We start from the raw sequence: 26,116 nt of genomic DNA, 5'->3' as shown, positions 1-26,116 counted from the left end.
AAAATAACAATGAACGGTATACCATGTTTCTTATATTACATGATTGTATTATAGTTCATCAGTTAATTGAGCAAAAAAAAAAAGAAACCGTCTCTAGCTAATATAGAATCATCTCCATCAAATCCATATACTATATAATTTACTCATGTCAAGATGATAAGGAGACCTATGATTCTAATACTATACCTTTGTAGAATCTTTTCAGGACAATTGATGAAGAACTTTGACCGTAGAGCTAAAAATAGGTATTGTTTTTTCTCAAACACAATACTAGCTACATTAAGTTCTCAATTATCAAATTCGATATATTATATATGTAATCATAACTATGAATTATATGAATTTTCAGCTTTTAGAGCCGAGATAGTATCATGATACTACGCCAATTGTCATTTTCTCGTTGTTGGTGATTCGAAAGGTCTTACAACTAGATACTAGCTTCATTCTACGTGGCACATTTCGATGCATCGCTACAGCTTTCATTATTTTATATAGTATGGGCTTCCACATCTTTTAATGATTTTTTAAGAAATTGTAGAGTAATTAAATTTATGTGAAATTAGAAATGAATTAAAGATATTATTAAAAATATTTAAAAAATGCATAAATTTATTACCGCTTGTAATTAAATATGTTAGTCTTTTTTTTTTTTTGGTTATTGAATATGTTAGTCGATTATTAAAAGATACAGTAAATAGTACTAAATTCTAAATAAAAAAAATTCTTTTGGAATAGAATGAAATATTGGTTCATATTAATTCAACACGAAATTGAGGACGTAATGATTAGAGTCTTGGCAATTTGATGATACATGAGCACTCTTATTGCATTCTGTGAGGTTTATACATTCGTAATTTCATACCTTGTTCGAATCGAATAGATTAGACAGATTAAACTAAAATGCAGATGACATTACTGTCTCTGTAATGAAGATATATATCTCCCGTGAATTCTTAAACTATGATCAGTGTCCAAGACAGATATATGCAATACGATATAATGTTCAACAGAGAAATATACACAATGTCTTCCGAGGATGAAATAGAGCAGAAGCTATATATGGTGTTTCTTCTCACAAGGTTGCCCTCAAGAACTGTACAACAAAATAGAGCACTGCCAGTAACAGCGCGATTTGGTATAGGTCCCGCTGGAAGCTGTCATCCCTCTGGAAGAACTGTGCCGAATCAAATAACATGGAGTCAGAAAGTTCGAACTGCCACAAAATAGACCAGACACATACGATGCATACTGAGCTCGATTTTAGTATTTCACTGCAGGAAATTAATGACACTATGGAACAGAAATACACATTGACGAGAATCGCCCGTACAGGATGACTAGGACATTAATTAGACCTTGATCTATCTATAAACATTGCTACCATATTAAGTAAATCGATTTTCGTTACCCTTATAATGTTTTGTGATCATGATTTCATTAGCAAATCCACTAAACGAGAAAGCTTCCTCGACAAACAAACCGGCTATTGTTAAATGTGATGTATTAATTGCTAGTTGAGGACTTACTTTGGTTGGGTCACCAGAAGGGTCCGGATACACCTCCAGGTTTTCCTCTTTTGGCATGAAACGGCTACTCAGATTCTTAATGGACTCGGTGAAATCTTTTCCGGTCTCGATCGTGGTAAACAGGCGGCGCGAAGCCCAGAAGAATGCCTGGGCGACCGCTGACGATGCTGACAGATCCCAAGACTCTTCATGCTCGATCACTTGCCCACTGATCTGGTTCAGGGTGAATTGGGAATTAACTCGGACAATCAGGTCGCCTCCTATGGCAGCAATTATGGACTTAGGTTTCCCGCTAATCGTCCACCTGATCCTCAAGACACTGGTGGACAACATCACCATTTCTTGCACAGACTACAAGAATCAAGAACAGAAAATGTAAGATGAAAATCTGCTCGAAGGCTGAGTTCCGGATTTCTATCTTGCTTATTTGTACTTTACGGAGAAGCAACTAGACTTCGCGAATTTGCAGAATATTTACCACGGAAGGATTTTCTAGTGCACCAGTCACCCAGAGTGGCCGCTTGTACTTCTCACGACCCGTAAAACTTCTAATCGGGTCCTGCAACGCGGATGTAGTTCCAAATATTGGGTTGAAATTAGTTAGTTTTTTTGACTCCTGTTGATTGACTGACTCTGCTCAAGGATTAAACTCCAACAGAACTTCCAATACATGGAACAAAAACCGGAAAGATACTGATTTTCTGAAATGGCAGAGAAGTTCTCCGGCAAATTACATCGAGCAAAATCTGATCTAGACAATGAGAGAGGAGTACCTTGTATTTGACAGATACTGCATAGGTTCCGAGGGCACGATTGCCTTCCCGAAGCTCTAATATATCGCGGACGAGTTGCCTCGCAGTGGACTCTACCAAGGGACTACTGATGCACTCGAACTCATTGCAGAGCTCACCAAAATCCATCCCATCGACTATCTTGTCAGCTTCCGATCTCTCATTGCTCAAGTCGGCTGATACCTCAGTCCTGCTCTGCTCATTGGCCACTGCAAGGCACATCATGTTTCCATTTCAGGATTGCCAATTAAGGACTCATCACTTTCTCTATAAGCATATTAACAACCAGTGTCTTGCATATGTGGACTGAAAATTACAAGAAGATTTAATATTGGCAGAAACTCTAATAGTCCATTCGCTACAATTAAATGGAAATGAATGCAATCACATGACCCTGCCATTCGAAAGTTGTCGTTCTCTATTCCTTGTCACTTCATCTTATCAAACAGGTCATTCATTGCGATAATATTAGCATAAGCGAACTGTAATTTTCTTCAATCTGCTGATCATAGTTCACAGGACCTTCCAATTCACTATCTATGATAATCGTGTCATTATTTGGATAAAAACTGATCCATCTCAATTGTAAATGCCCAAGAATATTAAACGTGCCGAAACGGCTGGACCGTCCTCGACATTGCCAAACACACAAGGTTTGACAAAAGAAAATCACCCTTGCCCGCCACTCGAAAAAAGGGCAGAGAAGAGTTCAGAGAAGGGAACCTCGGAGGGAGAACTTGCTCCGCTGGTGATGACCATGATGGTGCAGCTGACGAGTGACGAACTTGAAGGCGGTGGGGACACATTTGTTGATCCGGCGGCAGCTGCAGCCTCCACAGGCGTTGGCGGGAGAGGGAGCGGTGGAGACAGCGGTGGAGACAGCAGAAGCACTCATATCCGCCCATACTGGGCCTCAATATTTTCTGGGGTGGTTGGGAATTAAGAGCTACAGTTTTGTTATGTGATCCTTCTCCTCCCGTTTCTGGATAAGGCGGGATGAAGATGTAGTTCCAATTTGACCACTTGTGTATTCATTTCTCAGATTAGGTGGGCCCCCTCTCGATCGCGACAACCCGATATTTTTTCACCAGAGCAGGGGCCTTGCTCCGACAGTGATCGACTCCAGGATCTACAACCTAAAGATGTAACATTGAAGCAGGTCCATGAAAGAGCGAACCTTAATGTAACCAGCCAATGTCACACCATATAGAGTCGACTTCACACACATAAGATCGTTCTCTCTTCAAGTTTATGCGGTAACACTGGAACAAAAGTATAAAAGGTCGGTCCAACAAGGGAAATGCATATGTGAAAGAAGGCAGCCACATTGAAAGTTATTATTAATCATTCATCATCGAAGCTCAAGAATATTAATGTGTTTTACAAATTACAAATCAACCGTAATTGGGACAACCAAAATATGGTAAGATTCTACAGAGGAGAAGAAGAAAGCCAATCCTAACCACAGCCCCAACACCAGAGAGAGACAGAGAGAATGGTCAATTTCCCAGGCATCCTAATACAGCCGGGTCCCACCTCTCCACGAAGATATTAACCATTGATGATGGCCACAAAATTCCCTTTCCCTTTCCCACCCTTCTTTGCCAAAAGAAACCTTCCCCAAAAAAATTATATAATGAACATCTTGGAAAAGAAGGAAAAAAAAAATCGAAAAGACGGGATGCAGCACCTCTTTCCTCGATCAAGCAGGGCCACCCCCGTTGTACCTCAAGAAGCCTGTTTCTCATCCTTCCCGGGGACATAACTCGGCAGGTTCAGAAGAGTATTCAAACGAGATACGCCTTCGAGGGCGGACCAATCACCCTCGGTGTCCACATTCTCAGACTCTGAGGCATCATCCTTGCTCCCTTCCGTGGTGGTCTTGGCTTGGTCCATAGAAGAGGGCTGCTGCTCGTTGGGCTTCGAATTTGAAGCAGTAGAGAGGCTATCCGAGTCGAGGAAGAGGCAAACCACGGCACAGTCATCGACTTTGGAAGTCGGATACTTGTATCTCCAAGCACGAACCGCGTTCTCGACCAGCGATCGCGCTGCTGAGGAACGCGCTGGTGCCGATGCTATGATGTCCACGACTTCCTTGTTTGAAAGCACATCCCAGATCTAAGCACAATGGACAAAAGAGTGTAAGAATTCTTCTAAAAACTGCACCAGGCAGCCAATTGACAATCGGCCAGTTCTCGTTCAAGACCAGCCAATTTCACTCCAGAACTCTCAATAAACCAGCCAGCTCTTCCTTGTTTCTCTTTTAATTGACTATATTTATTTTCCAAATAATTTTTCATATTAATTTTGTGAATATAATGACTAGACATAATAAAACATGACGAATCCATAACACGTCCACTTCAATCTCCAGCCCAGTTTTGAGAAGAAGAGAAAAATGGGAAACGATTTGAAGTAACAAACCCCATCTGTGGCCAAGACAATGAATTCATCCTTCTTGCCGATGCATCGGTAGGAAACTTCGGGCACCGAGATGAGACCAAAATCCTTGAGACAGAAATCTCCAAAGGCCCGAGCCATGGCAAGGCCCGGAGAGAGTGCGTTCGGTAACCAAACCCGGGCAACTTCAGGTTCGCCTTGTAGAGCAAAAACCCGCCCCTTATATTTGCGAATTCTCTCTGCCTCAGCTGTAATGTGCAACGAGACCGAGTTGGTACAAGAATAAAGAGAACAAACAGAAACAGGGCTTTTAAAAGAGCTTTAGCATCTTCCTCTTACAATAATCTTTGAAATTCAGGGCTTATACAGGAAGTAAACAAGTGGGTATTCTGACTATGGATGATTCAACCCACAATGCTACATCATGGACCATAAACCTATTAATTCAGCTCCAAGATCTATGTTTCCCCAAATTAATTAAGTTTATAAAAGAAAAACTCAACCTTCCGTCACACTAATCAGTGAATGCTGAATATGGTCCAGTGGCTGATCCAAGGAACATGCTCCAAGTAGGTTCAAAGAGAAAACTTCTGATCATTCTCTTGGGGAATTTATCCTCCTTTGGTTATATAATACCATGACTACAGAAGCCTAACTTTCTATCTCGCAATAATTAAATCTAAATTTGTTAGTCTGTAGCCTGGTTTGTCTTACATACACAAGAGAAACCGATTGAGAGGAGAAAGAGAGGAGGAAAGATAGATGACCTGGAATGTTTGGTTTGAGGTCAACAGTCAACTGAACTGCAACAAGAGAACCATCTTCATCACGTGTGCCCAGTACAGCCCTGGAGTCTCCAATATTGCCGAGCACAACATGCTTACCCTATTAACACAATTTAATTCCTCATGGTCAAATAGCACTCCACAATACTGCCATCAAGAAAAATGCAAAGGTTTAAGATCAAGATAAAACATGAAGGTCCATAGAGTTAATACTAACCTGCTTGACAAGTGTAACCGCTGTTGTCCCGCTACAGTAGCAATCAATATTTGGGTGCATCCTGAGCTCCCTGTCCATGACCCTAAAAGCCTTCAAGAACGACTCCTTGAGTGACTGGAAGATCTCAGGGTGCTTCTCATTGTCCTCAAGCTCAACAGAAGTCCTCGATTCTTCAGAAACAGAGAGAAGTGGGGTACCATCGCAGCTCTGGCTGACAGTGCTCTTAGTGCTTATCTCTCTGAGAACATCTTCACCATTTACATTGACTTTCCAGTGAGAACTCAATTTCACAGGAAGAGAATCCCTCACTCTTTTTGCAACCAAATGGCCATTAGGACCGTGTCCATCAAACACACCACAGAAGACAGTGTCTTTCCTCGAGCTGAAATTCTGAAATAAGCAATTTTAAACAGCATGAGTTAAAATTAGATTAGAAAAAATAAATGAAAATTCAATGTGTTCCCACTTAGAAACATATCAGCAGATGCTCCAAAGCAACTTAGATAGAAGATTTTTTAATCAGTAAACACGAAAGAAGTAGAGGTCTTTCCTTTGAAGTAAGGCCACAGAGAAACAAGTCATCAATGGGTGACTAATCAAATCAGATATTATCAGCTAATGTCTCGAGGTGATACTGACTTAATACACTACAGACTGCATTCCATCAGAACTTACTGAACTCTATTGCTAAACTGATTGAGACAAATTTTATTTTCTCAGATTTTGCAACAGCTGCTAGGCAACCATAAACAGAAAAAAAAAAAAAAAAACCATAAGAAAGCATATCCCTCTCCAGCTAATAGATTGGAGCTGTTTTTGCGATATTGCTGTCAGCTAAATGTACACACCTGTAGATATATACATGCACATGTATGCCAGGCCAAATGATCCATGAAAGCCGAGATGAATCACATTTGCCATTAAATACAAGTATTGCAGATGTAGCATTCACAATTCTATTATAAAAGGCGTGGCAAGGGAGACATACTCTCCCTCTCCATTTGAGAAAGAGCATACTCGCTGACAGATTGAATCCAACCATAGACACCAAAAGCATGCATACGGACATGAAAGTCCTTCAAACGCAAGATGAAGTAGAGCGAACCCATGTCTCGATTCAGAGAACAACATAATAGAGATCGCCTCACAAAGCAAACAAACTTCCTGCAAGAACAAGAAAGCACAACATCAAATTGAAAGAGAAGAATGCTTTAACTCCCAAACAATCATCGCATCTTGATTGGTTCCTTTCTTTCCCTGCATAGTGAACAAGGAGGCAAACTCGTTTGAGCCATTCATATACAACCTGCCCGGGATCTTATGCAGAGGCTCTTCCCTCCAGTAAGTGAGGTCGAGCTTCTTCTTGTAGGAGGGCTTCCACTTCTGGATGCCACCGGTTGGTGAAGTTGGTGAGCTCGGGATAGGGGTCCTGCCCTCCAAAGAGAAGCAGGACCCCATCCTTAGGGCTCTAACAATTTCGATAAAGCACTCCAGTCCAACTGCTGTCCACCTACAGCCCCTGTTCTCCGAAGTCGGATCCGTCACAAACTGCTTACAAGATTCACCTAACCTCCTCGAATTCGGCAATCTCCCCACTGCTCAATGACCCTTCTCGATTCCTCAATTTCGCACGAGAGATCCAATCGAAAAATGCTAACTTTTCGCCCCAATTCACCTTCGATTCGATTTAGCTTTAGCAAAGCTCTGACTCACTATGCAAGGAAGGATCTTTTGGGAAGGGACAAAACGAAAAAAAGGGTGGCCCTAAAAGGATATAAGAATCTCCGATCCTTCCTTCCCGCCGTTTCAGAACCACATAAAAAATGAATGGATAAACCACAAAGAAATCAGCTTAAAGGAACAGATCTGCCGAGAACATCGACACCAAACGCCGAAAATGAATCTATGACTTCCAAAGGCCGGCACGCAATCGCTTATTCCGCTCATTCCTTAAAGCACACCCCCCCGAAAAGCATCACGAAAAGAATACCAATTACAACAATATACCCCAAAATACGCCACCCCGAATATCAAAGCTCCGATTTTGATTCCATCCGAAGGTTTAAGAGCCCAATCGGAGCATACCCGGCTGGGGAAAGAATGCGAAAAGGGGAGGGACGAGCACGGCGATGAGCTATGATTGTGAATGGGCTATCGAGAGGCAAGAAATGGAAGAAGCGGGAACGGGAAAGGGAAGAATCCGCGGCAACGTTGAAAGGAGAATCTCCCGAAGAAGGAGGAGGAGGAGGAGAAGAACAAAACGTGTAGCTGTCAACTCTGCGAGAAAACTTGACAGGGAGAGAGTTATAGAGAGAGAGAGAGAAAGAACGGAGTCGCAGCAATTTGTCTGTCACTGTCGGAAATGTTAGAGAGAGACCCAATCTCTTCTTCTTCTTCTTCCTCTTCAGAGAGCAGAGGGGTTGGGGGATGAAACGTGGAGGTTTAATCAGACAATAGCGAGAAATTTTATCCGAAATTAAACAAAATCTGGATTGGATTAAACGCTAAATTGCAAAAATTCTTACCATATCTTGGAATATTAAAGTTGATCTGACGTTTAGGGATAATCAATATCATCTTTTGAAAGGTAACTCAAAACTAAGAACAGACAATAAACCATACCGTCCTAACGAAAAAATAAGACCTTTTTTTCTATCAGATTATTATTTAATAAATTGAATTAATGTGGACCGTTCAAATATTCGACATTTATTTCCGGTATTTGATCCGAGTCTTTTAATGAAAGAAATTTACATTGAAAGAGATTTATTTTTTAATGGTCCTATCCGACTCGAACTGAATGGACTTTTTCGGTTTTCGGATGTCAAGATGCAAACCAAAAAAATAATAAACTGATTACCTATAGAAATTCTTTTGTGTGGACCCTTTCCTAAACACAGGGGAGAGAGTCACTTGATCGAGGCTGATGATTACGGAGGCGAAAGGCATCCCCGAAAACCATAGATATTCTAGTTTTCTTTTTAAAAAAAAAATCCACCTTGTAAGTTAGTGTGATGCAAAAGGTTGGGTCCCTAATGAGGTTTTACTCGACGGAAAATTTAGGAATTAATCGGTTATTACGATATACATAGCAAATGATGATGATTGAGGAAATTTATCGAGTGGGGTCCTTCGAGTATTGGATGTACTTGGCACATTATACAATGGAATACAGTAAATAGATAAACATATGATTTGGATTAAGATGCTCAGTAGGAAAGTAGGATAATGATTTGGATAATTGCTGGTCGAGGAAGTGCAGCTTCTCATAAATATATTTTCTTTTTTGATGTGAATTTTGATATTCACGAATCTTATTGGACTCCGATTAATTTAATCGAATCGAATCGGTCCACTAAACAGTAAAATTTTTTAACGTGAATTTTCTTAATTCACAATACTCGAACTCGATATCTTATTTAAAATAGTATCGAATTGCTTGAACTAGTTCACGTTGATTCTCATAAATATGTTTTCCCCCATGAAAAGGAGAGGAATTGTTCTATAAATGGATAACCACTCAAAAAAGTATAAACTTTAACCCATTTTTTAACTTTGGAAAGAATTTTATTTTTTGGCCAAAAAAATTACAATTTTTCATTTTCTTATCACGTTACGTATTTGTACTATTTTTCATCCATTTTACTGACTCAATCCCGACCATCACCTCTTATTTGGGTCGTCGATGCCCTCTGAGGTCACCAACGATCCTCAATCGGGATTGCGGTGACTAGTTAGGACCCTCATCATTTCTCTGATCAAAGCCATTCTCTCTCTCTCTTTTTCTTTAAATTCTCTTTAAAAAAATTTATTATTTTTGCTGACATAACGCGATATCGTTTGCAACATTTGTATTGGTTTCCGTCACATCAGAAAAATGGATGAAAAATTATATAAATGCCTAATTTGACAAAAATATTAAAGTTCATATTTTTTTCACTAAAAAATAAAATTTGTGCTAAAATTAAAAAAGAAAACAAAATTCATGTTTTTTCTTGTCATAAATCCTTCTATAAAAAGCAGAAAACCGGTATTCATGGATAACTTTTTTTATTAATATATATATATATAAGTAGAAAAGCTTATATATAAGCAATCATATCGTTATATGCCATACGATTATATATTATATATTAGATATATAAAGAAAAGCTGTCTTACTTTTTCAGCATCATATTGCAATTATATACGAATATAATATAAGATAAGATAAGGTATTCGAATTCAATGGATAATTTCAAGCAAATAAAAAAAAAGAATTCAATGGATAATGGATGATGTAGTTCGACGGATGTTAGTTATTAATATTAAATAAATATTTGAGGACAATATTTTGCATTCTGTCCTTTCAATGTTATTCCTACTTAACTATTCGCAAGCAATACTTTTATTTAAGAATATTTAAGATTATGGATAAAATATAAAGAAATAAAAGAACATAAATAGTCATATTAATGATAATCAAGCCTAAAATTTCTTAATCTTTAGGCGATAGCATATATCATTATATTGCACCTCTTTTGCTCATCAAGCAAACGATATTGTGTGCAGCATTTTCATTAATAAACACTACCTATGTCCAAATATTAGGTCTCTCTTGACATCCTTCTTCATGGCTCTTAATTGCCCTAATTATTTCAACAAAAAAAGCCCTAATTACATAGATATTAAATCTTAAGAGTGAAATTTTTATACATCTATATATAACTAGACAAAAAGCCTGTGATATGCACGGTCTAGATTTGATGAGCATATTAACAAATCAGTGACAATTATTTAGTCAAATATAAGTAAAATAAAATTCCCTTTCCAACTAAAATCTATCAGCAAAAATTAATTTTTATTTGGAACCGTATATATGATTAGATTATTTTCTTATTAATCATACTTTTATTCAGATTCCTTTGTCTTTCTCGCAAAATCGATAATGTCCGTAAGGAAAGTGGTTTCACCCTATAGTTCATAGGGTAAAATAATTTTTGTTTTGTTCATTCTAAGGACATATGTAACCACGAAAAGTGAATTTTTTTTTTGTTTTACTTCTTTAACAATATATATTATACATGATTTTTTAGCTGCTATAACTTAAGAAATCTTTTAAATTTAAAATAACATGGCTCAATAATATTATAATACTTGTCGTGTTATGATTGGAATGAACTCTAAAAGTCATTTAACCACGGACTATCTAAATCCTACATGGTATCATCCGATGATTTGATCCGATGTTTATTATTATTATTATTATTATTATTTTGATAGGTTGGTGGACAACAACGATGGTAACCTTGTCGTCCCGTGCTACTCAATTCTCGAACTCTTGTGTTCAACCGTGAACATATCAAAAGAATTTAATAATCAACACAAGCACCGATCCCATCAGTACAACACCACCGAAGGCTTAATATAATTACCAGAAGAATAGAAACATTTTCAAAATAATTAGACCCCACATTAATTCAGATAAAACATAAATTCTAAGGGCCTGTTTGGTTTCAAGATTTTATTTTAAAATCACAATTCTAACTTAACTATATCCACTACAAAACAAAATAACTCATACAAAGTCAAAGAGTGGGCCCCATTTATACCACTTTTTTTCACAACAAAACAACATAATTCATACAAAGTCAAAGGGTGGGCCCCATTTATTCCACTCAAAATCAAAATCAAAATCTGATTTTAAAATCCTACTATGAAACCAAACGCAACCTAAAGGGACCAGAAAGTCCCTAGCAGTTCGAGGATAAGGGTGTCCACATGTTACTGCATCAAACTACCATTATACTATATTGTTAATGCTAATATTTATGTATTTGCATATACTAAGGTTTTCCATTTTTATTTAATAAATTTAAAATTTGCTCAAGAAAAAGCACTAATATCAAAATAAAAAGTTCTAAAAATATAACGCCTAATTGAAAATATAAGGGCAAATGTATGTATGTACGTACGTCGGCTTCAAATTATTGATTGACCGTACAAAGAAAAGATTCTGCCACATAAATACAAGCCCGACCCATCATATGCTGTTTCCTGTCAAATTGAATGCCCATCTCATTCTGACGTGGAAGGATAATGAAAGGATAAATTGACGTTTTGAACCATCAAATCTAATTTCAAAAAATAATTTATATTAATTTCCATATTGACCTATTAAATGTATATTATATTATTTATATCGTCTATTTGTCACTAAAAACTTGACGAAATCCCATGATGGAATGAGCAATATGATATATATTTAAAAGATCAAAATCAAAAGTGATATTAAAAAAAAGTAAAAAATAATATCACATGAGATGTTTCCGTCAATTATTGGACGGCAGGTAGATGAAAGGGCTCATCTAATGTACACTTAATCTGTCAAAATCTAATTTTATGTAAAAAATTTCTTGATATCTGATTTGATATAACGTCAATCTCTCGAGTAGCAAATTATTAGTTTACTCGATAATGAATACACCCGATGAACCCATGCTAATCATATTATATCATCTTTCTGAAATTTGTATGAAACGTTTAATACAACCAGCAATTGCATGCTCTCTGGGAGTTCATGTTTCAGGGCATCGCACCGCATATCGTTTCTCGTCGATTCTATTGAACAACCGTGCAGCAATCTGATAGCATAATGTTTAATTAAACGGATGTGTAATCAAACATGTAACAATCACAGTGAACTGTCTTGGGACTCTTTCTTCTAGTAAAATAATGCATGTGTTCAGAAGCAATAGTCACGAGATACAATGAAAGCATTAGTTGATAACGTGAATAATCTATGAAAGCAAAACGTTTATCAGGCCATACTGGAACAAAAGGTTGAAATTATTGATTTATTTTTCCAAAACCCAAAGAAAAGCACGCCACGTTATCAAAAGATGGCTTGAGGGGCTAAAACAAATGAAAATGGAAGTGAAGGGACTAAATATGGTCGCAGAAATTTTGCAGGGATCAATCCGAACTATTTTAAACTACAGGGGCCATTTGAGCTCTTTCTCCTGTATTTTCTGCAATAGAACGTTGCCCTTGGCAAATGACCCTTGATAATAAAGCCTCTCTGCACCTTCTTTTCCACACCTAAATTTTTAGAACGTTCTCTCGCCGATTTTCTAATTTCTTACATAACTTTTTAAATTTAATTATTACATGAACTGAGTCCTCCGCATCGACCGGGTCAATGGTTAGCTTTATACACATAAAAATTTGTACCGTCGTTTAGAATCAGTAGGCACAGATTGTACCAATGGATACAAGCAAATCATATTCTATAATCGATAGTGCCATAGTGAGACGCTTTTATACGTGTGTCACCCAACAATTACATCTCAGCTCACCCATTGACGTGTTGGACTGAACTCATTGAATAATTCCTCTCCCTAATTTCATGTCCAATCTATGTACCACATGCATGTATGTGTAGACGTTCTTTGTTAGCCATTCTTGACCATGGAAAAACTAACGACCAAGTAAAAAAGAATGAAGTCAAATCAAATCTATGGTCTCGTTGACATAGTCTATTCGGACTAACTTGCACGAAATTCGACTAATCTACTCCCCCAATGAGTCAAGCGTGGGGCATTCATGCTCGACCTAGGAGTTTCATTAGATAAATCCTACGACCCGTGACCCGAAGATTCGGACCTTAACCTTGGGGGCTTCAAATTAAGTTCAACGAAAGATCCAATTTTGGAGGTCTCAAATCAATTCAATTATCAGCGTCCGAGGGGTCAAAATCCTTGCGCGGGTGAAAGGAAATAACATATATGACCTGCTCAGTTAAATCTAAAAATTTTTAGGTCAAAAAGCTAGGAAAATGAAAGAAAAATTATTGCTCCCCAAAAAAAAAAAAACAAAGAAAGAAAATGTGCGACGCTATAATTTGTTTGACTTATAGGACAAAAGAATTGCTGAATGATAGCCATGGAATTAATTTGTAACGAACTTTCTTCAGCTACCGAAATCATCAATTTACATGACCGTTTATCGGTGGTTTGGTTATGCGAACATATATATATATATATATGCACGTTCTCGATTTGATAAATCGCTGTCGTTGTATGTACCCTGTACATGTCGTTCGGCCCTTCCCATATGATCTTTGTATCACAAAAATATGACAGGATCATGTACTGGAACATAGCTCTTGGTTTCCCTCTGAAACCCTAGGGGAGTTGATGAAAATTCTTATCCAAATATATGATACGAGAAATGTATACATATATATGTAAAACCGTAGCATGTACAGAGTTGATAAGATATCGATAGTATGTCCGAGCATCCTAAACCAAAATTCAATTAGTTGGGAGACAATACATGCGGTAATGCCTAATTCGAGCAATACATAACAATGTTTGGCAAGTGGATATTGAGTTCGAGATAGGGATAGCGAGGGCGCTGACATAGCATGATAAACGTGTGATAGCCATGAGTGATAATTGACCGGAACCGGCAAGATTGATAATTTTCCTTTCAATACAAGGAATGGTTTGTGAATAATAATGTTCCACCTTTCGCCATTTGCTCTCGATCTTTTATTTTCCCCCCTTTCGGTGAACATTTTCTCTTAATCTTTTAAGCTCATTTTAAAAGAAAAGCATAAAATCTGCCGCAACTTGCGATCGAAAAAAGAAAAAAGAAAAACATAAAATCTCTTGTGGTATTGAAACATGGCATACGTGGTCAATGACTCTGAAATTCTAAATTCTATGATCTTATGATTAAGTAGTGCAAAACTTACTTCTTTTAAGCAATGTTACGGGTTCGAATATTGTGAATAACGAAAATTTGTGATTGGGAGAGTTCTATTTTTTAATGGACTAATCCGACTTGAACTGGATTAATTAAAACATTTTCGACTTTCAAAAATTATTATGCACGTCGAAAGAAAAAATGTTGAGTACTTATTTTAAAAAAAATATTGTCAATAACGTCTAAAGTGTGCGTGTGTGAAACATCATGGGAGTGAAGATCATGCACTGTCACCCAAAAAAAAGAGCATCATCCACGTGCTAACGATGTTAGCAATCTCCATCCTTGGTGGACCCAATCATATATCAATTACTTTAAAGAAAAATTTAAAAAAAAATCATTTTGCAAGAAATATCTTACATAAACATTGATTCCATTGTTATCAGAGTCGTTACAAACTGGCCCATATGTAACATTATTTAGTCGTGACGAATAACTATTGCATGCTTCGCATGCATATGTTATGAGTCTTTGTTACTCACTCGTAAAATGTAAAGAAAATTTCTTTATTGGGCCACTTTGTGTGGCTCATATCAACCTATAGTTATGTTCTATTTCGAACCACGAGGATGGCCCAATAGAATTTCGGCAATGCAAATGGATGACGTGCGTAATCTGTGGTCTTATTATGTTGCATTCATCACTCTTGCTCCGCAGAGTTGGTTTGGCTTCCCAAACTATGGCGACAGGTTGAATGGCCAACATGAATACTCGATTATTGGCAATTGTAATCTCATCACCATCTAATTTGGTACATAGTTACTTATTTCATCCAATTGGAAATGCAACAGATTAAGCTATCAAGTTGGTCAGTATAATGAAAAAGTTACATGAGGCAAAGAGAAAAATGGATGATGAGAAATTTGAAAGAGCCAAATTAAGTGAAAAAGCCATCTAAATAAGTAGATGAAACCTGTAATATTTTTTAACGGGCTTATAAGCTATTGGATTCATTTTTAATTTAAAAACTCGAGCTGATAAGTTTTTGAATTCAATCTCTTTTAAACTCCTTGTTTTCTATTTTATTTTTTTTTCTGTATGGGACATAACTCTCCACAAAACCGATGTATTATCAATGAAATTGATTAAAATATATCATATCCCAGCTTGTCAGTTTAAAGTGTTTCAAGGTGTTACTATTGCTACAATGCCTGTCAACAAAATAATAGAATAATTATTTTTTGGTAATGTGCTGAGAACGATTATGAGTAGAAAGAGTAAAAAAGAAAGTCTTGAACTTAATTGATGATGATGGATTGAAATTAGAATGATATTGAGTTGGAATATTGTAAATTGAGAAAATTTATGATTTGATTAATTAGGGTTCATTAGACTTTTAGATACCATAATTAAAAAAAATGGAGTCTTTATTTATTTTTATTTTTTAAAAAAGTTGCGCCAATTTCTAAATGCATGTGAAACATCATTTAATAATGATCTCGCACATTCATCCCAAAACAAAAAGGACCGAGCACATGATTATCATGTTAGCAATCAGCTCCATCCTCAATGGAACCCAATCATATTCATATATAAAATAATCGAAATATCTTTTCGTGGAAAATATTATATATAAACATTGATCCAATCATATGTAACATTTATTTAGTCATAACGAATAATTAGTGCATGCATAACATGCACTGCTATTAGGTACTTTTTTTTTTTGGTGGAGGAACCGTGTAAAACCCCAATAAAAAGATAACTAATTACAATAGTGGGGTATGAAGACCCTAAAAATATTGCCCAATAACAAATGGCCTAAACTATTAGGAACCAACATGAGATTGTGTAGTTTCAAAGACATAAATAAAGCTCTCCTAGCTAGTAAGCCAATCAATGCAGCTATTGCCTTCTCAATACATATGCTCCACCATTACTTCCTTAACTCCACCAATACTTCATCAAAACTAAATATTTCGCCATAAAAAAGTAAAAAATCTTTTTTTTTCTTTTACTATTTTTTTATGAAAATCTTATATTTGAAAAATAATTATCAGAAAGATTTTCAAGAGAAAGGAAGGGGGATATCCAACGGAATATCCATCTAAAAATTAGATAAAATCCACAAAGAAGATGAGACTACACTAGCCACTAAAACATAGTCAAATATTTCTTTATGAGTTTATATAATTTATTAATTGCAATCATGCATAATAATAGAATAAATTTTAATTCCTTTTCATTTATATTGTACTATGCATGCAACGCATGCGCCTGCCAACTAATAATACTTAAATGTGTTAAAATGGACATATATACAATCCATAGGATATAAACACTACAAAAAAACTAATTGGTCATGTATAAGATTTCCAGAACAAATTTTTTCCTATAGAAAAATTTATGATAACACTATGAACATAAGCTCATTAAAAATTAAAAATAAGGATTTACGAGGACTGTTTAAATAAAAAAGACAATTATTTTAATTACTGAACTTGATATATATATATATATATATAATGCATATTAATTGAAACTATTATTGAAGGATTCATTAGAACCTACCACATATACTAGGAAGATGGTCGTGGATGCCTTATTAACTGAACTTTTGGTTGCAAAAAATTTTGATTAATAAATTTAAGTTAAATATAAAAACAAGTCTTCCTGGAACAGGGTGAAAATTTAGTTATTTTCTCAAAATTAGTTTAGATAAAACAGTAATAAGTTTTTAATTACATAAAGAACAAAATTAAATAAAATTTTCATACTCAAATGACCAAAAATTTAGTTGAGGACTACTTTAATAAGCCTTTAAAAAGTATTTGCAAAATAAAATGGAGCAATTTAGTTGATAGCTAAAGAGTGAACAGGAAATATATTGGCGGCAAAATAGAGTTTTCTTGGGGAAGATAGATTGATTTATGAAAGTTAGGGATTGGTAGCTTGGGATGGATAGTTTGAGGGAATTGGCTCCACTTGAATTTTGGTAATGTTGAGTATGTCTCATATTAGTGGAGAACCCAAATACTTGAAGACCGAAAGCGGTGACGAGATCGGACGAAAAAGAAAGGGGCGAGATCTCAGATTATTTTGATATTATATTTCCTATTTTATAGGGATTTCGTTGCATCTTTTTGATCTTTAAATAGGAAAATCATCTTTAGGGGACGTTAGAGACAATTCTAGAATATCTTTAGAATATTTCAAATGGGAAAATATCCTAGGATTATATTAGAATATTTTTAAAATATTGGGAATGTATTGTATCTATTTAAAGGAGAGATGGTCTAGTATTAAGAGCAAAAATTTGTGTGAGAGTCACAGGTAACCTTCTTGGAAATTCTCGAGTTTACTCTTTTGGAGTCTCTAGGGTTCAAAGAGTGAACGAATAGTGAGAATTGAGAAGATTATGAGGCACTTCTCGGGTTGAATCTTATAACGGGAGCTGAGAAACACTAGTGTGATCTTGAGGTTGTAATCTCCGATTTATCGATATAGTGGAATCTCCTGTTTTATCCGTAAATGTTTCTTTCACTCAGATGATTTTACCACGTATATCTCGGTGCTATTTATTCTCTCTTCCTTGGGAGCAAAGTTCGAGGTGGAGAAGTTTAACGGAACGAACGACTTCGGCTATGGAAGATCAAGATAAAGGCTTTGTTGGTGCAACATGGCCTTGAAGGAGCACTAGAAGGAGAGAAGAAGCTGCCCGCGGACCTGTCACCGGCGAAGAGGAATACGGTGATGTCGAAGGCTCTAAGCGCCATCCAGTTGAGCCAATCAAATAAATTTTTACGAGAGATATGTGATCAAGACTCGGCATCGAAAAAGTGAGAGAAGCTCGAATCGCTATATCAGCAGAAGTCCCTAACGAGCAAGTTGTACTTAAAGCAACGACTGTACCAGTTGAAGATGAGTCTGGGGACCTCCGTAAATGATCAAAAATAAGATCATGATTGATCTCGCAAACGTGAAGGTCAAGATTGAAGACGGGGATCAGGCTTTGTTATTACCGTGTTCTCTCCTAGAAGCATACGAGAGTTTCGTGGGCACCATGCTATATGGTTGGACAAGCATCACCATAGAAGATGCCAAGGCAATGTTGAACTCGAAGGAGTTACAAAAGAAGGTGATGGAGCACCATGGAGGCAACAGTGAAAGCCTAGTAGCAAGGGTCAGATTGAGCGAGAAGGGGACTCATGGCAAGAGCAAGTCAAGGGGCAGAAAACCAATTTGTTGAAATTGCAACAAGAAAGGCCATCTCGAGAGGGACTGTTCAAGGCGAAGAGGCAAGAAAGGCAAGCTCTTGGGGGATGCGGTGGTAGCTAAGGAAAGTCATGAGGGAGGAGATATTCTAACAACGACATGTGACGAGAATGCAGGTTCTAAATTTTTCACTACATTTGGCTTGTTAGGTATCACGTGGATTCTTGATTCGAGATACACTTTCCATGTTTATCATGATAGATGATTATTTTCTACTTATCGGTCCATAGAATGTGGGAAAGTTTGTGTAGCTTATGGTGACATGTGTGATGTTATCAGGATGGGTGAAATATGGATTAAGTTGCAAGTAGGTAGTAAGATGTTGTTGGCGAATGTTAGACATGTCCCTGGATTAAAAAAATTTGATCTTGTTGGGTACTCTTGACAAGCTTGGCTATAAGTACAGGTGCCAAGGTGGGGTCATATGAATCTCAAAGGGTGCTCTCAAGATGATGAAGGGAGTGTTGTAGAAATGTGATAAGAGAGGATTTGTCCATGAAATGGGTAAAATTTAGACTCGGTTTTATGTTGTTTTCATGATATCTGATGCTTGGATGACGATTTATAGGAAAAATTGTGCAAGAAAAGAATTAAAGGCAATTTGATGCATGTTTGGGATGAATTGGAGACCATTGAAGTATCAAGATGGAACTTGCAAGGATACAAGGACTTCTGGTTAGTGGTGCACCACGTGCACAACCGATCCGAGAGGGAGTTTAGAATCAATTCTCGATTTATTTGCAAATCTTAGGATTCCCTTTCAGTTACAATGGGAGTTTTTTAGGAAATCTTTAAGATATGTTCCTTATTTGTTTCCTATTTTTGAGGGAGATATAAAAACCTATGGATCATCTAGGTTTAGGGTTTTTTTTTTCTGGAAGTTTAGTTTTCTGTGGAGAGAAACTGGGAGAGGAGGCTGGCGGCTGCGGAGTGTTCCTCCAACGATCATCAGTTTTCATGGATCCCTGCATAGCCATGCGTGGCTAATTTGTTTCGTTTGACTTGAGAACGGAAACCTCACGGTTTGGTTGTGAGGAGCAGGTTTTAATATTTCGATTTCAGCACTTATTTATTCTTGGATGTCATCGTTACAAGTATTCTGTCATGGTTGTGAATAGGATATTTGTAAATTAGCTTATCGACGACTACTACGGTGTTTGTAGAAATCGATTCGAAGCAAGACTAATTAGGAACAAACGGTAGTTGCTGCCCTAATTGGTTAGAGAATGATAGGACGAGTCAATTAATTGATGAATCGATTAATCGCTTGGGTTAAGGCATCCTTGCGCTTAAAGCTGTCGCTTAGTTAATTAGGGAATCGGTTGATACCTTGTTAACTAGTTGATGAACTTACTAGTTAGACGGTGTTTTGACTAGTTAGAATTTAGATGCTAGTTGATTCCTTGCGGTCGCGGGAATCGAATCTTAGCTGCTGAAATTTACATTCTGATGCTTCTATGATCAACCAAACGCTAGGTGGTTTTCGAACTCAAGTCATACGTCTCTCGATTATTGATTACTTACTCTCCCTTGCACTTTTAAATTGTTTTTGCTGCAATTTAGTTTCTTGATTATCAAAATTCCCTTATCGTTACTTTGCTAGCTCATTGGTTTAGAGAATCTTTTAGCCTCCTTTGGGATTTCGACTCGGCTCTCACCCTTTTCTTACTACAAGTTTTGGGGAAACCGATTTTATTTTGGGGGCTTCGATTGGCCTTGCCAAATTTGGCGCCGTTGCCGGGGAGGCAATTTAATTCTCTTAATTGTTGAGCTAATATATGCCCCGTTCTTCTCGTACAGGTGAAATTATCTTTGATCCAGAGATCGAGAAGACCGCAAGGGCGAATCGGAGAGCCAAAAGGCTAGCCGACGGGCTCGCGGAGCCAACCTCTTCTTTCGACGACAGTGAGAGTGAAGAAGAACAAGAATTGACTGCAACCACAATGGCTAGAGAACGAACATGGAGGGAGCTAGCAGTTCCTGACTTGAACCAACAACCATTGTGTATTACATACCCAGAAACAGAGGCCGCCTTCGAGCTGAAATCAGGGCTGATACACCTTCTACCTACCTTCCACGGACTTTCAGGAGAGGACCCACATAGGCATCTCAAGGAGTTCCACACCGTGTGCTCCACGATGAAACCCCGAGGGGTGACAGAGGAGCAGATTAAGATGAGAGCTTTTCCTTTTTCCTTAGCTGACAAGGCCAAGGATTGGCTCTATTACTTACCGCCGGGGTCTATCGCTACATGGAACAATCTGAAGAGACAATTTATCGAAAAATTCTTCCCAGCTTCGAGGCTAGGCACCATCAGAAAGCAAATCGGTGCCATTCAACAATTCTCGGGCGAGACGCTATATGAATATTGGGAGCGGTTTAATCAACTCTGCGAGAGCTGCCCCAATCATCAGATCTCAGACCAGCTCCTGCTCCAGTATTTCTATGAGGGTTTGCTCCCTATGGATAGAACCTTATTAGAGGCAGCAAGTGGAGGAGCATTAGAGGATAAAACGTTACGTGAAGCTCGAGATTTGATCTCTAGAATGGCAGCTCATTCTAAAAAATTTGGAGGTAGACAAGATTCAGTTCCCAGTAGAGTGAACGAGGTGGGAAGCTTGAGCCTAGAGGGCCAGATATCAGAATTAACAACTTTGATGAAGCAAGTGGTATTGGGCCAAGTACAAAACACCAAGAAATGCGGCATATGCTCCCTCCAAGGCCACGCCACCGACGCTTGCCCACAGCTACAAGATGAACCTGATCCGCAAGCAAATGCCATTAGCGGGTTCTCAAATCAGCAAAGGCGGTACGATCCATACTCCAATCAGTACAATTCGGGATGGAGAGATCACCCCAATTTGAGATATGGACAGCAGAATCAGCAGACACCACCACAAGCTTTCAGATATAAGAAACCCGATCCTCCACATAACCAGGAATCAAACTCTTTGACATCATTGGAAGACATCGTCAAGAGCTTAGCAACTAGCACCCTTTCATTTCAAAAAGAGGCAAGGGCGAGCATTCAAAATCTGGAGAATCAAATGTCTCAACTCGCCACCACCGTAAGCAAACTAGAAGGTGCGAAAGGGAAGCTACCATCCTAAATGGAAATAAACCCAAGGGAGAATGCAAGTGCAGTCACGCTAAGGAGTGGGAAGGTGTTGGAACCTGCAGTTCCTTCTAAAAATCAGGCACAAGACAAAATTAATGAGGGTGAAACAAAGAAAGAGAAGTCGGTCGACGAGACGAAGGAAGACATCATTAACACTCCCATCCAAAAGATAGTCATTCCTCCACCATTCCCAAGTCGATTCGCGAGAGCTAAGAAAGAGGAAGCGGAACAAGAAATTCTCGAGACCTTCCGGAAGGTAGAAGTGAACATTCCTCTACTCGACGCGATCAAACAAGTGCCCAGATATGCTAAGTTCCTCAAGGAATTATGCACCAACAAGAGGAAGCTGAGTAAGGGCGAAAAAATAAGTGTGGGGGAGAATGCATCGGCCGTCATCCAAAGGAAATTGCCACAAAAGTGCAAGGATCCAGGTATGTTTACCATTCCATGCACTATAGGTGAGAAAAGAATTAAGAAGGCCATGCTAGATCTAGGTGCATCCATAAATGTCATGCCTTTATCCATTTACAGGACTTTGAATTTAGGGCCTTTGAAGGACACTAAAATTATCATTCAGCTTGCTGATAGGTCTAATTCATACCTAGAGGGAATGATTGAAGATGTGTTAATTAAGGTCAATGAATTCATCTTTCCCGTAGACTTTTATATCATTGACATGGGTGACAAGCACAATTCTAACTCGTCACACATTTTGCTTGGAAGGCCATTCATGAAAACGGCCCGAACAAAAATCGATGTGCATAATGGGACACTTTCTTTAGAATTTGATAAAGAAACGATTACATTCAACATATTCGATGCTATGAGACATCCAGATACTTTGGAATCTATATCTTGTGTTGATGTAATTGATTCGTTTGTTCGAGATGTGGCAGAACAGATTTTTGTGCAGGATGAGGTTGATTGGGCAATCCAACAAATCAAGGATTATGATGCCCAATGGGAAGAAGATGGAAGAGCACAAGATTCAATTCAGCCTTTAAAATCACTTATAGATGTGTCGAGAAGGTTTGAAAGTTCAGTTTTACCATTACCGACTTCCACCGATCGGATTCTCCCTTCTATTGTGCAGGCCCCCAAGTTAGAATTGAAGAAGCTTCCAGAGAATTTGAAGTACGTTTATTTGGGTGAAAAGGAGACCTTACCAGTCATCATCTCAAAGGAACTAACAAAGGTACAAGAAGAACAACTAATTCAGGTTTTGAAAGAGAACCAAACCGCCATTGGATGGACGCTCGCAGACATCAAAGGCATAAGTCCCTCTGTGTGTATGCACCGAATCTTATTGGAGAAAGATGCACAACCAAAGCGAGACCCACAGAGGAAGCTTAATCCAACAATGAAGGAAGTCGTTATGAAGGAAATACTTAAGCTCCTGGACTTAGGAATTATCTACCCCATATCAGACAGTCAATGGGTAAGTCCGATACATGTGGTTCCTAAGAAAACAGGACTCACCTTGGTGAAAAACGAGCGGGGTGAGTTGGTTCCGACAAGAGTGCAGAACGGGTGGCGAGTGTGCATTGACTACCGAAAACTTAATGCGGCTACTAGGAAAGATCACTTTCCTTTGCCTTTTATCGATCAGATGCTTGAAAGGCTAGCTGGTAAGTCATACTTCTGTTTTCTCGATGGGTATTCGGGATATTACCAAATAGTGGTAGCACCAGAAGACCAAGAGAAAACAACTTTTACCTGTCCGTTCGGTACTTTTGCTTATCGTCGTATGCCCTTTGGATTGTGTGATGCCCTTGGAACATTTCAACGTTATATGATGAGTATCTTTTCTGACATGATAGAAAACTGCATAGAAGTGTTCATGGATGATTTTACAGTCTATGGTGATTCTTTTGATCGTTGTTTAGCTAACTTGTCCAAGGTCTTGCACCGTTGTATTGAGTCGAACCTAGTACTTAACTATGAGAAATGCCATTTTATGGTGACTCACGGTATAGTTCTAGGTCATGTGATATCTTCTAGAGGCATTGAAGTTGATAAATCCAAGGTTGATCTAATTTTAAATCTGCCATACCCATCTAACATTCGAGGTATTCGAAGTTTTCTTGGCCATGCAGGTTTCTATCGGCGATTTATAAAGGATTTTTCAAAGATAGCTCAACCATTGTGTCATTTACTTCAGAAGGACACTGATTTTGTATTCGGAAAGAATTGCAAGGAAGCGTTCGATAAGCTCAAGGAGCTCCTTACATCAGCTCCAATCATCCAACCACCTGACTGGAAGCTCCCTTTCGAAATCATGACCGATGCAAGCGACTACGCTATAGGAGCTGTTTTGGGGCAACGAATGGATAAACGCAGCCATGTGATCTATTATGCCTCCAAAACCTTGGATGCAGCGCAGCGCAACTACTCGACCACAGAGAAGGAGCTTTTGGCCATTGTATTTGCATTAGAAAAGTTTCGATCATATCTGCTAGGATCGAAAATTGTTGTGTTTACTGATCATGCTACACTTAAGTTCTTATTGGCCAAGAAAGAGTCCAAACCTCGATTAATTCGTTGGATCCTTTTGCTGCAGGAATTTGACTTAGAGATCAAGGATAGGAAAGGATCTGAGAACTCTGTGGCAGACCACCTGAGCCGACTTGTGCGAGATGAGGAACCCCTTCCTATCTCCGACTCCTTCCCAGATGAACACCTCTTTCACGTGCAAGGAGAAGAACCCTGGTATGCCGATTTGGTAAACTTCATTGTAACAGGTACATTTCCCCCTGGATTAACTAAGGCAAGACGGAACAAGCTGCGTAGTGACTCTAGATATTACATATGGGATGAACCATATTTATGGAAGTTTTGTAGCGATCAAGTCATACGTCGTTGTGTTCCCAACAATGAGATTCATTCCATCCTAGCACATTGTCATTCATATGCATGTGGTGGGCATTTTGGGCCCAAGAGAACAGCTAGGAAAATTATGGATAGTGGATTCTATTGGGAAACGTTGTTCCGTGATGCACATGGATTTTGTAAGGGTTGTGAAAGGTGTCAAAGAGTCGGGAATATATCTCGTAGGAACGAGATGCCTCAAGTGCCCATGCTATTTTGTGAAGTTTTCGACGTTTGGGGCATGGATTTCATGGGACCTTTTCCTAGTTCATTTGGTTTCAACTACATTTTGCTTGCCGTTGATTATGTCTCTAAATGGGTTGAAGCAAAAGCTACTCGGACTAACGATGCTAAAGTTGTTGTAGGATTCTTGAAGTCTAACATCTTTAGCAGGTTTGGAATTCCACGAGCCATCATAAGCGATCAAGGAACCCACTTTTGCAATCGCTCCGTCGAAGCATTGATGAAGAAGTATGGAGTCCATCACCGTGTAGCCACCACGTACCATCCTCAATCCAATGGCCAAGCCGAGGTGTCCAACCGGGAAGTTAAGAGCATTTTAGAGAAGACGGTCAACCCATCAAGGAAGGATTGGAGTTTGAGATTGGATGATGCGCTTTGGGCCTACAGAACTGCGTATAAAACTCCAATAGGTATGTCACCGTACCGTTTGATTTTTGGGAAGCTTTGTCATTTACCGGTTGAAATTGAGCACAGAGCCTTTTGGGCGGTCAAACAATGCAATATGGATTTGAGGCGTTCCGGTGAGGAAAGAAAATTCCAGTTGCAAGAACTGGAGGAAATACGCCTTGAGGCATACGACAATGCAGCCATGTATAAGGAACGCGCTAAATTGCTTCATGACAAGGTACTCCTTCGGAAGGATTTCTCCATTGGCCAAAAGGTATTACTCTTTGATTCAAGATTGAAACTCATGCCCGGTAAGTTACGTTCCCGGTGGAAAGGTCCTTTTGTGGTTTATAATGTGTTATCTAATGGGGTTATTGAAATTCAAAACTTGGAGACGAACCAAATTTTCAAGGTGAATAGACATCGATTGAAACCTTTTGTTGAGAATTTTGCAGTGTCTCTATTGGAAGAAATGCGTTTATCGCACCCCATCTACATGGATTAGCAGGTCAACGGCATCGTCGAGCTAACGACATTAAACTAGCGCTAATTGGGAGGCAACCCAATCTTGAATTTTCCATTTTATTTTAGTTTCCCTTATTTTATTTATTTATTTATTTTTTTACGCGGACACATTGCACTGATCGAGTCTTATCCGATTCTCTAGGAACACAGTCCACTTCCTACCTCTTCACTACTGCCGCAGCGCTTAACTCTCCAGCTACCCATGGCGATCCAACACCCGCGCTTGGACCGCTACGAGAAAGAACAGAGGCGCCGAGGTCGGATGTTGGAACGCATCCCTATCACCGTCA

The 26,116-nt window shown here is 38.4% G+C and overlaps 3 protein-coding genes across 7 annotated transcripts; 1 reads left to right on the top strand and 2 right to left on the bottom strand.

Annotated features, from left to right (window-relative positions):
• Window positions 1–890: 890 nt before the first annotated feature.
• LOC116210329 lies at window positions 891–3,370 on the bottom strand. The gene is made up of 5 exons (XM_031544194.1): window positions 3,041–3,370; window positions 2,300–2,526; window positions 2,005–2,085; window positions 1,527–1,877; window positions 891–1,174 (listed from the first exon to the last, which is right to left on the bottom strand). Exons 1-5 carry the CDS (start codon window positions 3,210–3,212, stop codon window positions 1,073–1,075), a joined length of 933 nt encoding a protein of 310 aa, XP_031400054.1. The 5' UTR covers window positions 3,213–3,370; the 3' UTR covers window positions 891–1,072.
• Window positions 3,371–3,624: 254 nt separating this feature from the next.
• Window positions 3,625–8,125, bottom strand: LOC116210327 (probable protein phosphatase 2C 33). Of its 5 annotated transcripts, XM_031544191.1 has the most exons (6): window positions 7,026–7,167; window positions 6,737–6,883; window positions 5,720–6,109; window positions 5,485–5,602; window positions 4,742–4,965; window positions 3,625–4,435 (listed from the first exon to the last, which is right to left on the bottom strand). In XM_031544191.1, the coding sequence occupies exons 2-6, from the start codon at window positions 6,848–6,850 to the stop codon at window positions 4,046–4,048; spliced, it is 1,236 nt and encodes a 411-aa protein (XP_031400051.1). In that variant the 5' UTR covers window positions 6,851–6,883; window positions 7,026–7,167; the 3' UTR covers window positions 3,625–4,045. The 5 variants fall into 5 exon arrangements, with proteins under 5 accessions (XP_031400051.1, XP_031400049.1, XP_031400053.1 ...); XM_031544189.1 differs by lacking the exon at window positions 6,737–6,883 and having other exon boundaries at window positions 6,935–8,125; XM_031544193.1 differs by having other exon boundaries at window positions 6,568–7,073.
• A 10,228-nt stretch (window positions 8,126–18,353) lies between these two features.
• On the top strand, window positions 18,354–25,806 carry LOC116212216. Its single transcript, XM_031546784.1, has 6 exons — window positions 18,354–18,621; window positions 20,486–21,753; window positions 21,883–23,007; window positions 23,455–23,713; window positions 24,263–24,343; window positions 24,698–25,806. Exons 1-6 carry the CDS (start codon window positions 18,354–18,356, stop codon window positions 25,804–25,806), a joined length of 4,110 nt encoding a protein of 1,369 aa, XP_031402644.1.
• Window positions 25,807–26,116: the final 310 nt, after the last annotated feature.

Source organism: Punica granatum, chromosome 6 (genome assembly GCF_007655135.1).
Source record: "Punica granatum isolate Tunisia-2019 chromosome 6, ASM765513v2, whole genome shotgun sequence".
NCBI lineage: Eukaryota > Viridiplantae > Streptophyta > Magnoliopsida > Myrtales > Lythraceae > Punica > Punica granatum.
The sequence above is the reverse complement of the archived record's forward strand: the minus strand, read 5'-3'. Positions and strand labels throughout refer to the sequence as shown.